Genomic DNA, 17,237 nt, shown 5'->3' with positions numbered 1-17,237 from the left:
TTAAGAACTAACTTGAGGTGAAGTGATCATTAAAAAAAAATCTTGCTGGGTGTGGTGGCACCCACCTTTAGTTCCAGCACTCGGGAGGCAGAGGTAGGAGGATTGCCATGAGTTCAAGATCAGCCTGAGACTGCATAAATAACTCCAAGTCAGCTTGGGCTAGAGTGAGACCCTACCTCAAAAAACAAAACAGAACAAAACAAAAAAAATAATCTTGCTTAAAACAGGAGGGTAACTCTACTCAGTGAATGAGGTGATCTTGGATATCTTATCCAGAAGGAAATAAGATCAGTGTTATTTTGGATTTCATGTACAAAGTCAGTTGAAATATACTAGGCTTGATTTATTTAGTGTTGACAAGGTTGTATTTACACTGTCACTTTGCATTACATATTTTGATAATTAAAATGTCAACAAATTGGGTAAATTAAAAAAAATAAGTTTGGGCTGGAGAGATGGCTTAGTGGTTGAGGCGCTTGCCTGTGAAGCCTAAGGACCCAGGTTCAATTCCCTAAGACCTATATAAGCCAGATGCACAAGGCAGCACATGCATCTGGAGTTTGTTTGCAGTAGCTTGAGGCCTGGTGTGCCCATATTTTCTCTTTCTCCCTCTGCCTCTCTCTCTCAAACAAGTGGAATAAAAAATTTAAAAATAAGTTTGCTTTTTGTTTTTTTGTTTTTTCGAGGTAGGGTCTCACTCTAGCCCAGGTTGACCTGGAATTCACTATGGAGTCTCAGGGTGGCCTCGAACTCATGGCAATCCTCCTACCTCTGCCTCCTGAATGCTGGGATTAAAGGCGTGCACCAACACACCCGGCAAGTTTGCTTTTTATCATTAACAGAATTGCTACGTGTAGGCTGAGCATGGTGGTAAATAAGCCAACATTCCTCCCACAGAGAGTGACTGGTGTTTTTATGACCCCACAATGAATACCAAAAACCCCACTGAGGAGGGCCCTTGGTGAATGAGGGTGGGAGAGAGGGAACATAAGAGTATAACCCAATAGGAATATGACCAGTATGTTCATAAAGTAAAGTTCACAATCAATAAATAAAATAAAAACAGGTGTGCTTTAGTGCTCAGTGGTCATAGTGACTTTAAGAAATAAACCACCATCCTTCCTTTCAGTCCAGCAGTCTAATAACAGATGAGGGATGGTCACTACAGCAATATTGAACTGCAAAATGAAAGGCCTTTAGTTGAAGGTGATCTCAACATTTACCTGGTCGATATAGAAAACTGCAGAGGGAGAGAGCATAAACTTGGCCTTGAAGGATAGAATTTAGTTAGGTGGACTGGTAAACCATAGTATTCAGTCTTTAGTGAGATAATTTTGGCAAAAATAGAAAGGATAATAAGCTGGGGTGTTTATTAGGCCCAGAGATTTTGACTTACCAGATAAAGTTAGAAAACAAAGTGAAATTTCATGGAAATATGCTTAGTAATTGCATAATTTATTTTTCTTGTTTACCTGGCCAGGTGTGGTTATTTATCTAAAAAGCAGAGTTATAAGCTTACTGGAATATGAAATACATTCAGTCTGTTCTTATATTCAGAATCTTGAATTGTTAAAAGAAGCTACTATGTAGACATTTTTGTCCTTACCATAATACTTATTGCTTGTCCTTTAAATTTAGGATGATAAAATTTTGTAAAAACTATTTTATTTGGCTTTCCATAAAAGAGAATCAACAATTAGCCAACATTTTTAGTCTCAGTTACACTATAATTATAGTAGTTATTCTAAGGGCCAGTTTGACCAACTGGCAGCAATATTAACTAGAATGTGAGTTCTAACTAGAGTGGTAAATACTCCATAAATGAAAGATTTAACATAAAAGTTAATTACTTTAGTGTTAATATTTTAAACCCAGAGGCCAATAACTTTTAGCTATCCTTCATTTTGTGTGGGAAGTTAAAAAAATTGGAGGAGGCTGTTTTTGAAGTAAGGTCTTGTCGTGTAGCCCAGACTTGCTTAAGGTCTCAAACTTCGAGCAATTGTTCTGCTTCAGTTTCTCAAGTGCTCAAATTATACACATGTACCACCATGCCCAGCAGCTTAAATGCTTTATAGGTTAAACCAGTTTGCTTTTGGGTTACTTTTCAGCAAAATCCACTTAGTTCAAAATTTATTTAAACTGTATAGGCATTCTTAGAAAGCAAGATGAGAATGGAAAATTAGAAAATAAGGTGCTACTGGTTGTTTTTCTCTAAGTGGCAGTTCAGTTCTTCTCTGGACATATAACTTTCTTTTAAAAGTGTGTACTTTTAATTCTTAAAGTGATTCAATACATGAAAGCAAATGGTTGTTTCACCAAAGCCTTCAGGAAGGAGCTGGGACATGCCACTTCTTACATGTGAGGACTTCCATATGCGCTGTGTCTGGAGATGGTGCTTATGTGCTTGGGCTCTGGGAGGCCAAGGCAAAGCCACTGCACTCTGTGTCAAGGCTGTAGCTTTCCCTGCATTTTGGGCTTATAACAGATAATGCTTATCTCCTCAGCAGGAAGGAACAGTTAACCAGTTCATTAATTAGGTCCTGTTTAAATTTTCTTGAAACAAAGTTTTCTCTCATTGTGGGAATTAACTGTTGTCAGCAATAAATAATGAAGCATTATAAATATTTTATACTGTCAAAGAATATGCATGTAAGCTAATAAATATTTGTCATAAGAGTTTAAATGAAAAAAAAAAGTTTAAATGAGTATATAGAATATATAAATTATACATTAGTTTATAAATGTTCTCTTACTTTGGACAGTAACTTTATATTTTAGCCATTGAGGCATACTCATATTTCATAAAGCTTTAGTGCTTATTCATTAAATGTATATCTTTATTTTAATTTAATTTTCATGATTTTATTGTATTAATTCAGTATAGCTTTACAAGTTATAAGAACTGCCAGAGGGCTAGGGAGATGGCTCAGGGGTTAAAAGTGTTTGTTTGCATACCTGTGACTTAGGATCCTAACACTTTGAATGGGCTGGAGAGATGGCTTAGTGGTTAAGGTGCCTGCCTGCAAAGCCTAAGGACCGAAGTTCAATTCCCCAGTATCCACATAAGCCAGATGCACAAGCTGGCACATGCATCTGGAGTTTGTTTGCAGTGGTTGGAGACCCTGCTATGCCCATTCTTCCCCCCCCCCCGCTAGCTTGCAAATAAATAAATAAATTTAAATATATATTTTTAAATGTCTGTGTTGGTAAAAGTAGCATTAAACTTAAAATATTTAATCATTAATTAAAAATATGCTTGGATGATTATACTTAAAACTTGGGAGACTTGGCTAAAGTAGAGCAAGTTTCTTCTCTCCAACATTTAAACACGTCCATCTTTTTAATCTTTTAGGTTGTTGCTCAAATGATGTGGTTGATGGATCATATTTTCAAGTACACAAACTTTGGAATTGTTTCTCTGATACATGGGGACTTTTTTATACGACAGGTAAGTGGTGAGCATTGATTTTTAGTAGCCACACTGGTCAAACTGACTCTTAATTATAAAAAGGGGTATGACACAGCAATTATAATAAATATAGCCAGCTCTCATGTCTGAGGCACTTCCTTTTCTTTTTCTCTTTAGACATTGATTTCAAGTTGAATTTTGGTATACTTGATTACACAACAAGGGGCTTGTAATGTATGTATCAAGTACTTACCACATTTTCTGCTCTTTACATATTAGTTATGTGAATTGGGCAAATTACTTAAATGCCCAGGGTCTCCTCAATTTTTGTTTTGTTTTGTTTTTTGAGATAGGGTCTTGCTGTAGTCCAAGTTGACCAGGAATTCCTATGTAGTCTCAGGGTGCTTCATATTCACAACAATCCTCCTACCTCAGCCTCCAGAGTACTAGGATTAAAGGTGTGCACCACCACACCTGGCTATCCTCATTTTTTTTTAATATGAAAACAATAGCTAGTAATCCCTGCTGGACAGCTGTGGGATTACATGAAGTTATACATGTAGTTATACATACTCATAACAGCAGCTGGTTCCTTTAGCATTTTATCAGGATTCTCGTTTTCACCATCTAAACCACCACTATTTATTTACAAGGCCATGTTATATAGTACAGAGTATATCAACTACCAGTAGGAAGAGTATTATCTAAGTAGATAAATAAATGATAATAGGAAATGAATGCAGTCGTGGTCATGTGGGCCTGTAATTCTAGTACTCTGGAGGCAGAGGCAGAAAGATCAGGAGTTTGAGGCCAGCATGGACCACATGAACTTTTAAAATAAGGAGGATGATGATAAATTTTTTGAGAAATCATAATAGGAAAAGCGAATACATCAGATTTCTGTGAACCCAAAATACTTAGAGAAGATATTTGGCATGAGTTTTAAAAATATTTTTTATTTTTACTTATTTATTTGAGAGAGAGAGAAAGGCAGAGAGAGAGAATGGGCATGTGAGGGCCTCCAGCCATTGCAGACAAACTACAGATGCATGTGCTACCTTGTGCATCTGTCTTATGTGGGTCCTGGGGAATTGAACCTGGGTCCTTTGGCTTTGCAGGCAAATGCCTTTACCACTAAGCCATCTCTCTAGCCCTTGCATGAGTTTTATAAGGAGCAGGTATGAATTGGATGGGTGAAGTTAAGTTGGGAAGGGTCCCAAGCATGAGGACAGTTTAGTGTAAGAAAAAGAATCAGGACTGGAGAGAAGGCTCATCAGGCAAAGGTACTTACAAGCCTGATGGCCTGGGTTTGACTCCCCAGTACCCACATAAAGCCAAATGCACAAAGCGGTGCATGTGTCTGAAATTTGTTTACATGGCAAGAAGCCCTGGTGCATATAATTCTCTCTCTCTCATTGCAAATAAATATAAAAAAAAAGAATTATAATTTCTCCAGTCAGCCTTATATTTCAATATTTCCCTCGTGCAGTATTGTCATACACTTATTTTCTCCAAAGGGGAAAACCAAAATATGTGTCCGTGCTGCTAATACTGTGTTTGGAGTTTATATACTTAATATCTTCAACCTGGATTGTGTAGCCCTTTGCACATGAGTACTTAAAGAATAACTTATACATTCAGCAATCAGCTGGAAGCAAGGAGAAAACTTCTAACCTCTGAAAATGAGTGTCAAAGCACATCCACATTGCTCCACAGTTTTATGTATAGAATATGTTTTTATTTCCTCATACTAGAAACACTTTAGTCTTCTGATCAGGGACAAATAGAAGCATGGAAAACCTGCAGAAGAATTGGCAATGGGGATTGGCCTCAAGATCAAGACAATAGACAGCAACAATTGAGTGAACTAGGCAGTTATCAGACAAGGCAGCAAAAGCCGCAGAAAGCTTAGCAGCTGAGGGCTAGGGAACTAGTCCAGCCTCCTTTCCTGTGGCCTGAGGAAGTGACCGATTCAGAGTGCAGCATGACAGCTGATGCAAAGGATGGTTCCTTGGTGTCATTGAAAGGGGGTAAAATGAAAATGATATACTCCAATTACCATGAATGTTTTGTGCTAATAAAGATTGTATTTCATAGCATCTGCACAGTTATTTCTAAAGAGCAACATTTCCCCCTGATTAGTAATAAAAATCCATAATATGAGGGTGGGTGGAATAGAAAATTATTAATTTGATTTTTTAATCTCTTAGGATTTTGTTAGTAGGTCATTTTTAGAAAATTTTTTATTTATTTGAGAGCGACAGACACAGAGAGAAAGACAGATAGAGGGAGAGAGAGAGAATGGGCGCGCCAGGGCTTCCAGTCTCTGCAAACGAACTCCAGACGCGTGCGCCCCCTTGTGCATCTGGCTAACGTGGGACCTGGGGAACCGAGCCTCGAATCGGGGTCCTTAGGCTTCACAGGCAAGCGCTTAACCACTAAGCCATCTCTCCAGCCCTAGTAGGTCATTTTTGACAAACTTTCAAGACTAGTAAAACATTTTACATGTAGTCTTTGGAGCATAAAAGCTATGTTAATCATCATTAATTCAGTTCAGTCAGCTAGGAAAGAAAAGTTGTCCTTGCTTTGCATTAGTGCTTTGTCACTGTGTTGGCTGGAAGTCAGTAGACAGATCACACAGAAAGGAAGAGCCTGTGTGGTACTCAGCTGGAGGTTTGGGGGCCTTGCTAGAAACTGTCTGTTTTCATTCTTCAAGTCCTGCTCTTTCTTCTCTTCACCTCACAACTAAGATCTGGTCCATAAGAATGTCCTGTTACTGCTTCAGGATTTTTCCTGACTACCTGCTCCTGCTTAGCACACTAGCTTGCCCAGGCTTTCTTGTGTGCTTTTGCAGCTGTCTCTTAACTATTGTGTCTTTTTGTCACAGAAGTCGGTAGAGTTTGGTTGCTATGTAAATAAGAGTTGGGCTTATCTGTAAGATTATGGCAATTCCTTGTTCAAAACTATTCAGTAGGGGTCTGGGGAGATGGCTCAGTGAGTAAAGTGCTTGCCACACAAGCATGAGGACCTGAGTTCAGATCCTGTGGGTGTACACCTGTAATTCCAGCACCGAGAAGACAGAGACAGGCAGGGCTCCAGGGCTTGCAGCCAGCTAGTCTGACTGAGTTAGTGAGTTCTAGGTCCAGTGAGAGACCCTATCTCAAAAGAAATAAGTTGGGGAGCAGCTGAGGAAGATACCCAACTTCAACTTCTGGCCTACACACACACACACACACACACACACGTATTTTCATAGCACATACATACACACACTCAAAAATAAACTATCTGATGATTTGCATCTAAAATTTATCACTGTGGGACTGAAGAGATGGTTTAGCAGTTAAGGTGCTTGCCTGCAAAGCCTAAGGACCCAGGTTTGATTCCCTAGTAGCCACCTAAAGACAGATGCACAAGGTGGTGCATGTGTTTGGAGTTTGTTTGCAGTGGCTAGAGGCCCTACCATGCCCATTATCTCTCTCCTTTTTTTTCCTCTTTCTCTCAAATAAATAATAATAAAATATTAAAAAAATAAATTATCACTGTGAATGAGCCCTTTTTTTTGTTTGGGCTCCTGCAGTTTCATCTATTACTGCTCTCTTCCTCCGTCACTTCAGCCACATTCCTAGGGGGCTATTCTTCCAACATTTCAAGGACGTCCCCACCTCTGGGCCTGTGTCCTTTCTTGTTCTTGTCACTTGGAATCGTCTGCCTCTCCTCGTCAGGTGGCTTATTCCCTCTTTGCTCAGATCCTCCTGACCCTTGCTCCTTACTCTTCTTCCTAGCCCATCCCACCGGAGCTTGTGCTCCCTACTCACCACCTTCCCAAATTTCCTGAAGGTAGTCGACTTTGTCTCCAGAATCTCAGACTGTGCTGGCAAGTGGTAGGCACTTGGTATGCGGTGAATTGCTTTTTCTTCAGAAAGAAGTTTGTTTAATAAATGCTAACATTTTCTCTCTTTTTGTCACCGGATCAAAAAGGGAAGTAAGTGGAGAGAAATCACTGTTCTGTCCATAATTGCAATGTATTTTAGAAGCAGTTGTTTCTGTTTACTCTGGGTGTTTTCACCTCAGATGTCCCTGTCCTCACTCTGTGGTCCTTCTAGGGAAGATCCCATCGTGAACAACAGCTGCTGGTTCTGAAGAAGCACCTGGAGCAGAGTTATAGGAGCAGAGATCGAAAGTGGGTCGTTCTGTTTCCTGAAGGCGGCTTCCTCAGGAAGAGGAGAGAAACAAGCCAAGCATTTGCCAAGAAAAATAACTTGCCATTTCTTAAGCATGTCACTTTGCCACGGTTTGGGGCAACAAAAATTATTTTGAATGCACTTGTAGCAAGACAGGAAAATGGAAGCCCAGCAGGAGGAGATGCTAAAGAATTAGGTAGGATGGTTTAGCACGTCTTAACCTTGTGCCAGGTCAGAGTGTTCTGGACTTCAAGAAGACAGAACCACTGACTGTGTAACAAGTGCCCATCAGAGAGAAGATGGAGCTATCATTTTTTTTCATGTTTCTCTTTATAAAAGCAGGTCATGCTTATAAAAACTTACTCAAATAATATAGAAGTATATAAAATTAATGATGTCTTTCCCTGTCTATCTGTTCTTACTTAGGATAATTCCTGCTGCTGGTGGTACATGTTATTTTTCATTTATCAGATTTAGAAGGTTTTGTTTGCTTTAAGTGAGAATAAATTTGCTTTTTAAATATTTTGATTTTATTTGCAAGGGGAAAGAGAGAGAGAATATTGACATGCCAGGGGCTGTTACTACTATAAGTGAACTCCAGATGCATGCACTACTTTGTACATTGGCTTTATGTGGGTGCTGGACTATTGAATCCAGGCTGGCAGGCTTTGTAAATAAGTGTCTTTAGCTGCTGAGCCATCTCTCCAGGCCCTTAAGTTTGCTTTTAATTAGAGAAGGAATTTAATATAGCTTAGCAGTATTTATTAAGATCCTTAAAGTATCAATAAATGACTCAGTCCACTTCAAATATTACTTATCAAAAGGAAATAACCCTAGCATTTGGGTGGATGAGGTAGGAGGACCGTTGTGAGTTTGAGGCCAGCTTGAGATTGCATAGTGGATTCCAGATCAGCCTGGGACAGTAGAGCAAGACAAAGAAATAATCTGAGCTAGGTATAGTGGCACACACTTTAGCCTCAGCATGGGGAAGACTTAGGTAGGACCATCATGAGTTTTAGGCCAGCCTGGGCTACAGAGTGAGACCTTGTCTCAAAAACAGAACAATGACAAAAATGAAATAATCAGAATACAGACAATAAAATTTGTGACAGTATTATTTATAATAGACCATGTAGTACCCAGGTAAAATACTTGGCATGATGGTGAATACCAGTGGTCCCTGTAGTGGAGAGATGGTGACAGTGACAAGAACCTCTGGGACTCACTGGCAGCTCATCTAGCCTGGTGGGTGAACTTCAGGCCAATGAGGGACTCTGTCTTACAGGTGGAGGACAGCCGTCCTGAGCCTGAGGCTGTCCCCCAGCCTGCCCCCACATGCATGTGCACACGTGTGTGCACGTTACACGTGTACTTATTATATACATACATATCACACTAAAGTGAAAATAAAAAGGAAATAAGTGAAGGGAAAGACACAAATATTAGCAGTGATTGTTTCTCAGAGTAGCAACATTGGGGATGACTTTCTTCATTTGTTAATACTGTCTTACAGTTCTTTAAAGTAATGAACACATACCACTCATGTAACCAGGAAAAAGTAAGCAGCACACAGAGAGGTAACTGTCATCTTGGAGACGCCAGCATGTAACTTTTGAAGAAGGTATTTTTGCTGACAGCATGGCAAGTGTTTGAGCAAGTCCATCCAAGCCACTGCAGCTAGGAAAGACAGCCACTGGGTCTGTGCCTTCGACGGCACGTTGCTGTTCTTTTAGTGTCACTGAAGTAAAGTAAAAGCAGAAATGACTGCCAATGGCTGCGGGACAAATGTAGAGAAATGAAGCCTGTGAGGTCCCTGCACGCGCTCTGGCACTGGCTACTCGGCAGGCAGCTTGCTTGATCTTGCATCATCTAATTAAAAGGCAAATTGAAAGAATCTCTTAATAGAAAAGCAAAGTTCAGAACAGCTTCACTGCTGGTCACACCCTGTGGCAATGTCAGCCAAAGCAGAACTGAAGACCTTTAAAGGGCTTCTAGACAGGACCCAAGAAAGATGGCTGATCGTGTGGTTGATGCCACAGCGCCGGCGGTGGGCTGGATCTCAGCAGAGAGGCATTGCTGTGATGATTGCCTAGCATTGAAGAGAGATGGCTTACTTATGGAGAGCAACAATTTCTATTTATACTCAAAGAAGTTTGTTACTTAGTTAATCTTAGTTAATTCCTAAGAGGTATCAGAATATCTGAGCCAGGTGTGGTGGTACATGCTTTTAATCCCAGCACTTGGGAGGCTGAGATAGGAGGATTACTGTGAGTTCCAGGTCAGCCTGGAAATCACACACACATCATCAAAATGTCTGAAAAATGTACTATTCTCTGTGTTTTGGTATTGCTGCATTTTATTTTCTATAGGGCTCATACTCATTAGTGTTTTATCCATACATCCACATTTTGTGTTTGTTTTGATATGTGCTCCATGCACATATGTCAAAATTAAGTCCTGCCTGAAAGGACTTGAAATCCTCTCTGTGTTTCCTGCATGACTTCACAGATGCTGTGTAGGCTCGGGTGGGTTCTCTCTCATCCCTCCAATATGCAGATTCATTATACTCAGGAACTTACACAGCTCCCTCATGAGCTGACTAGCTCTGTACTGTTTTTCTGTACCATATTTGCTTTATCGCTCTCTCTACCTTTCTCTCCACATGTTAGTCCATCATGTGTTTTTTTTTCAATGCATTTCAAAGTGACCTATAAACAATTCAGCACACGTATACTGATACTTTGTTAAAATATTTTTTCACATAAACTTTTTTTTTGAGTAGCGTTTTCTAAAGACAGAGTGTCATGTATCCCAGGCTGGCTTGCTTGCTGTGTAGCTGAGGACAATCTTGAATTTCTGACCCATTTGCCTCCATGTCCCAAGTGCTAGGCTTACAGGCACACACTTCCATTGTTTTTTGTTCAGTGTTAGAGATGGTACCCAGCGTTTCAGGCATGCTAGACAAGCACTCTACCAAGTGAGCTAGAGCCTCACCCTTTTTGTTATTTTGGTTTGGGAGGTATATTTTGTTCTTATGAGACAAGTACTCATGTAACCTAGGCTGGCCTCAAATTTGCAATGTAGTCTAAGATGACCTTGAACTCTTATTTGCCTCCCTCTACCTCCCACATGCTGGGATGCACCACCACCTGGTTAGTACATATTTCAAAATGGAAAAGTTTTAATTTGTTTGGCTGTCGTTTCTTTGATTTTTTTTGAGACACGGTTCCCACCATATAACCCAGGCGGTCCTAGAACTAATAATGATCCTTCTGCCTCAGCCTCCTAAGTACCACCACACTCAGAGAAAAGTTGCTCCTTCTTTTACAAATTATTTTTCCTCTTCCAAATGAATTCTAATGTCTCTTTGAAGACTTTAAAGTAGGCTTTCATGTTTAACAAGGAGATGTACTGCTGACTCCTCAAGCACATTTTGACATGCTTGGAAATAAATTTGTTTTGATTTTCTAGATACTTTAAATATAGAAAGAATATTACACTTTCAAGTCTGGCTATCAGCATTCTCTGTAAGAATACCCTCTGCATTCTTGCTCAGCTTGGCAATACACGATGAGAATAGAAAATGCACAGAGGACCAGAAAGACTAGAACCTTCCATACGCTCTTCCAGCAGTGGTCAGATCCTCTCCTCTGGAGGGCAGGGTGGGAGACGAGACCCTCCCAATCACTCTTGCAGCAGTGGTCAGTTGTCACTGCTCCTGAGGGAAGAACTGGAGGATGCCTGCTTTATTTTATATGACTTCTAAAAAAAGAAAAGCAATCAGCACTAATGTATGCTTAAAAATGTTTAATTTTAGTGTCATGTTCCAATAACTATTTCAAGTCTTAGGGTTTTTTTTTTTGTTTCAAATTATGTTTAGTGAATGTTTGGTTTGAAATAAATCTGGTTTTGTGATTTTATACTTTACCTTTTGATCTTTTTGTAGGCCAGTTTTGTTATAGTAGTGATAAAATAGAAATAGACTTGAATGGCCCTGTGTTGTAAGTAATAGTGTTCTAGTACCTGCTTTGAAGCTCATCTTACAGGAAGTGCATTGCAGAACAGTCGCAACAGAGCTAGCTAGAGTCCTGTCTCTTCAAGTAGCAAGTACATTGGTGAGCTTCATGCCTCTGGGATGATCTTCACTGTTATCTGTGGTAGATAATATAAAATCTCATCCAACTGAAGTCATTTTCTTTATTTGCAGAGTGCAAATCAAAAGGCCTCCAGTGGATAATAGATACAACTATAGCTTATCCCAAAGCAGAACCTATAGACATTCAAACCTGGATCCTTGGATACAGGAAACCAACAGTTACTCATGTTCATTACAGGTAAGGATTCTATTTTAGAACTCAGAATATATACAGCAGTACCACCTTGGGGCACTGTGTTAATGTTTAATCTTTAACCAGACAGTGAAAATATTGGCATGATTTGTGCTTATAGGGAATAGAAGTCATTCTTATACTTCATGTAAGTGTCTGGAGGTGTTTACAACAGAGCACAGCACTGATGAATGCTGTGTAGATTTGTCGTTCTATGAACCATTTAGCTTACTGCCTTTGTCAGAGTCTCAGCACCTAGCAGTTGACTTAGAGGTGGACAGAGTGTCCCCTGGAAGACATGGTTGCCATGCAGGCCCCTCCAGACAAGAGGAAGACTGCACAGATGACATTCCCATTGAGAACAGATAGAAAGCATGTTTTCAATGTGTTTCATATGGTTTTGTCAGCATTCTGTATGTGCAGAGTTGGGAGAATTTGCAACTTAAATGGTACACTTTTTTTTGGTTGTTATGTGAGGGGTTACTGTAAAATTAAAGTTGAATTTAGTGTATAATTTATATTGTTAAATTAGGGAATTCATGCAATGATAAGCATGTCATTCCCCCCCTCCCCCCGAGGTAGGGTCTCACTGTAGCTCAGCCTGACCTGGAATTCACTATGTAGTCTCAGGATGGCCTTGAACTCAAGGCGATCGTGTGTGCCACCATGCCCAGTAAGCATGTCATTGTTGTTGACTGTTCTGACTCCATCTCACAAATATTGTGTATTTTACTTGTAGCATTGTCCACTTACTGTATATCAAAGGTGATGTCTTAGGCTCTGGACACATTCCTCTAATAATAGTTGGCTTTCATATGTATGAACCATATTGCTCCTTAAGTATGTTTCTAATTTACAGTCTAGCATAAAAGGTCACTGTGAGCCTGGAGGGGAGGTGCATGCCTTTAATCCCACACTTGAGAGGCTGAGGTAGAAGGATTTCCCTGAGTTCAAAACCAACTGGGTTACAGAGTAAGCTCCAGGTCAGCCTGGGCTACAGTGAGACCATACCTCAAAACGAAAACTACTTAATTTTTGAAAGTTACTGTGAGCCAGGCATCAGTGGCACACACCCTTAAACTCAGCACTTAGAAGATCGAGGTAGGAAGATTGACATGAGTTTGAGGCTAGACTGGAGCGATAAGAGTGAGTTCTAGGTTAGCCTGGGCTGGAGTGAGACCCTGCCTCAAAATAAATAAATAAATAGAAGATCACTGTGAATAGACAAGCTTGGATTCCATGGCAGATGGGTATGGATGTTGGCTGCAAGTAGATTGTCTTCACTGGATATGAGTGGGCATTCTTAGCAGATCAGACCCGAAGGCTAGGGGATAGCAAGAGAACTTTCTGTCATTTCAGCATTCCACTACAAATGACCTGCTGTTCTTTGTTAGTCAATAACTAGATGAAAATTTTCTCTGTGGATAATTGAAAAAAAAAATGGTTGAGATGATCAGGGATCTTGGAAATTCAAGAATTGGTTCACGTTCAGCAGTTACCTAACAGAAGTACTACTCTTCCTTTGGCTTTTGTTCTCTTCCTGCCACCTCTTCCACAGGGACCCTGAGCTTTAGAGGGTGGGATGAAGGTATCTCACTTAGTGTTAAACACTCTACCGTCACTTCTTAGCGCTGTAGTGACTTGAATCACCCCAGTGGCCACCACCATCTAAAAAGAAAAAGCTTCTCTAATCAAAAGTGAGAATAGCCAGGCGTGGTGGCACGTGCCTTTAATCCCAGCACTTGGGAGGCAGAGGTAGGTGGATCACCGCGAGTTTGAGGCCACCCTGAGATTACATAATGAATTCCAGGTCAGCTTGGGCTAGAGTGAGAACCTATCTCGAAAAGAAAAAACAAAAGTGTGAGAATAGCATTAATATATGGGCATAAACATAAAGTGCTTGGAGGGCAGTTTGGTTGGCATAATATATGCATTTACCCAGACACCAGCAGGTGTTACTGCCCTAGCAGTTCTCATTCTTTTTTTTTTTATTTTTTTTTAGGGTTAGGGTTAGGGTTCCAGTTCTCATTCTTAAGAGAGTTTAACTGAAGTGATCACTTAGTGCCTGTGCACAGATGGGACGTTAGTACTGTCACCAGTTTTTCATGCTAATCCTGAGATGTTATATGTGAGAGTCACAGAATAGTCGTTCCATTCTGTTCAACCATGGTCAGATCCCACTCAGAATATCCCCTGTATGTTTCCATTTTAAAAGAAATAGAGCTGGGGAGATGGCTTAGCCATTAAGGCATTTTCCCATGAAGCCAAAGGACTCACGTTAGCCAGGTGCACAAGGTGATGCATGGGTTTGGAGGTCATTTGCAGTGGCTGAAGGTCCTGGCACAGCCATTCTCTCTCTCTCTCTCCCTCCTTCCGTCCCTCCCTCCCTCCTTCTTTCTATCTCTCTCTCTCTCAAGTAAATCAAATAAATGATCAAGAATTCATGGGTGGGCTGGAAAGATGGCATAGTGGTTAAGCACTTGCCTGTGAAGCCTAAGGACCCTGGTTCGAGGCTTTAATCCCTAGGATCCACGTTAGCCAGATGCACAAGGGGGCACATGCATCTGGAGTTCCTTTGCAGTGGCTGGAGGCCCTGGTGTGCCCATTCTCTCTCTTTGTCTGTTGCTCTCAAATAAATAAATAAATAAAAATAAACAAAAAAAAATTAGAAAAGAATTCTTGGGCTTGCCTCCAAAAAAGAGAAAGATTATTGAAAAAGCTAAAAAAAAAAAATAAATCCTAGAATGCTAGTACTGCTTAAAAGGCAGTCATTTTAGATCAAAGCAAGGCAGATTTGGAGGTGTTCATAACTATATAAAACACAGTTCTAAGAGTCTGCAGTTGACAGAACAGCACAAACAGGCTAAAAGATTAAAAATGTGTAAGTACTGAAGGTATAAGTTTCTGTATGTTTGAGATTTGTGCATCATTTCATATTGTGTTAATAAGTTCCTTGAAACCTTTATTTTTTATTCAGATAGGAAAATAGCATCTGGAGTATTAGAATGTACAGCAGTATATTTTTATTTTATTTTTGTTATATATAGGCACACACACACACACACACACACACACACACACACACACACACACATATATATATATAAATTATTTTTTTAGGCAGGGTTTCACTCTAGCCCAGGCTGACCTAGAATTCACTGTGTAGTCTGAGAGTGATCTCAAACTCAGGGCGGTCCTCCTGCCTCTGCCTCCCACGCTGGCATTGCAGGGGCGCGCCACCATGCCCAGCAGCAGCAGTAGCAGAATGTTTTTTTGTTTTGTTTTGTTTTTGAGGTACGGTTTCACTCTAGCCCAGGCTAACCTGGAATTTACTATGTAGTCTCAGGGTGGCCTCGATCCTCCTACTTCAGCCTCCCAAGTGCTGGGATTAAAGGTGTGTGCCACCTTGCCCGGCTCCAGAATGTTTTTAGATTCTAGGTTTCTCTACTGATGTTTAGGAAAAAAGTATGAGAATGCAATGGCTTATGTTAAGTACTTTAAAATAAACGATCTTTCTTCCATTAGCAGTTCCATGTCAATTAACTTTTTCTTATGTTTGTGTTGCTTTTTTTGTATTTGTAGAAGCAGACCTTGGATGTGCACACAGCCTCTAGGGTAGCACACAGATGAGCAGGCAGACCTTTGTGGCTAGTTTTGCCCAATGCACACATGGGACTTTTGTGGCCATAAAGTGGCCCTAACCTCAGTGAATGCATTGTTGTGAACACCAAATGATAAACTGGCAAAAAAGCAATGTAAACTCGAAATAAAGTACCATTAATACATATAAAGTGCATACACCTTTAATCCCAGGCAGAGGTAGGAGGATTGCTATGAGTTTGAGGCCAGCCTGAGGCTACATAATGAATTCCAGATAAGCCTGGGCTAGCGTGAGATCCTGCCTTGTGGGGGGGGGGGGGAGGGAGACATGTAAAGTATTTGTAGACATTGGATATACCTGATGTCTGTGCACTTGTTCCTTCAAAGATGTGTTTCCTTATTCGCTCCTTCCTAATTTATGTTGCTTCACCTGAGCAGCATTGTTTTCTTAGTGACAATTGAACTTTTTGAAAAGTTAGGATTGTTTTCAAAGTACAACTGGGTCTGCACTGTGGGAAATTCAAGAGTAAAACCTTTTTCCTCCTTCCTCCCCCTTGTAAGTGCACTGCTGGAAAGTGGTTGGTGGGAAAATAAAGCATGGTTAGGTTTTAATTGCAGGGTTGCTTGTCCACAGGGATAAAAGCGAAAGTAAGCCAATCCTTAACATAAATGACTGTCTGCTTTGCTCCATTTGGGCAGTGAGCTAAAGATGATGGTCCTCTTGTTCAGAATTAGCTCATATGTCAACTGTAGAGTCTTGAGGAAAAACTGAAGCCTTACTATAGTGCCATGGATGAACGACTGGAAGCTGAGGAGACACTGCAGGGTTCTAAAGCCAGGGCCCTAAGCATGCTGGGCAAGCTCTCACCCCCTGACCCCAGCACCAGCCCCTAGGAATGCTATCATGCCTGATGTAACTAGGGCATTAGTTACTTTGCCAAAGGCAGTCACCTGGGGAGCTTGGGGAAGAATTTAATTTCAATTGTTTTTGGGGGGGGGCTTAATTTAGAAAAGGAAAATTTAATGCTTTAAGATAAATACTCTCACCAGCAAAAGCATACCCTTTGCCTGGGGAGATTTCTCAGTGGTTAAAGGCACTTTCTTGCAAAGCCTTCTGGCCAGGATTCAATTCCCCAGTACCTACATAAAGCTAGATGCACAAAGTGTACATTCACCTGGAGTTTGTTTGCAGCAGCTGGAGGCCCTGATATGTCCATTCTGTCTCCTCTCTCTTTCTGTGTTTGAACATAAATATAAACATAAACATTTTTTAAAAAAACACATACACATGTTAATGTTTTGATGTATTTGCTTCAGGATTTATTTAATGAACAAAAGAAATGATAAGCCGGTTAAAGCTGGTTAGATTTGCAAAAATCAAAGATGATACTTTTGATCTACACATGGGGAAAGATGGTCTCTGACATACTACTATGAGCTTTCAGCTGCCATAACCACTGCAAGGTCCACTTGGTGACACCCACTGGGTGAAAGTGCACAGACCCATAGTCCAGGAGCTTCATCAGAGGGAAAAGACATACCTACATTAGTGTAAAGACTGCTACTAATGTCACACCTTAGAGTGATCATTGTCAGAAATTGAGAAAAAATGCCAGTATTTAAAAGCAGTATATAACACTTAGAAATTTTATTTATAGTTAGGCATATACATGATTAATGTATCATTGTGATTTTTCCCTTTTACTTTTATCTTTA

General features: G+C 40.3%; 1 protein-coding gene across 5 annotated transcripts in view; it reads left to right on the top strand.

The window, feature by feature from the left end:
* The window catches only part of Lpgat1 (lysophosphatidylglycerol acyltransferase 1), an 82,358-nt gene that overhangs the window by 47,500 nt on the left and 17,621 nt on the right, over positions 1–17,237 (top strand). For all 5 annotated transcript variants that reach the window (XM_045154176.1, XM_045154195.1, XM_045154201.1 and 2 more), the window contains exons 4-6: positions 3,353–3,448; positions 7,516–7,789; positions 11,801–11,927. In XM_045154176.1, coding sequence (XP_045010111.1) covers positions 3,353–3,448; positions 7,516–7,789; positions 11,801–11,927 — 497 coding nt within the window. The remainder of the gene's footprint in view (positions 1–3,352; positions 3,449–7,515; positions 7,790–11,800; positions 11,928–17,237) is intronic.

The sequence above is a fragment of the Jaculus jaculus genome, chromosome 1, assembly GCF_020740685.1.
Source record: "Jaculus jaculus isolate mJacJac1 chromosome 1, mJacJac1.mat.Y.cur, whole genome shotgun sequence".
Lineage (NCBI taxonomy): Eukaryota > Metazoa > Chordata > Mammalia > Rodentia > Dipodidae > Jaculus > Jaculus jaculus.
This window is presented reverse-complemented; position numbering and strand designations above follow the sequence as displayed.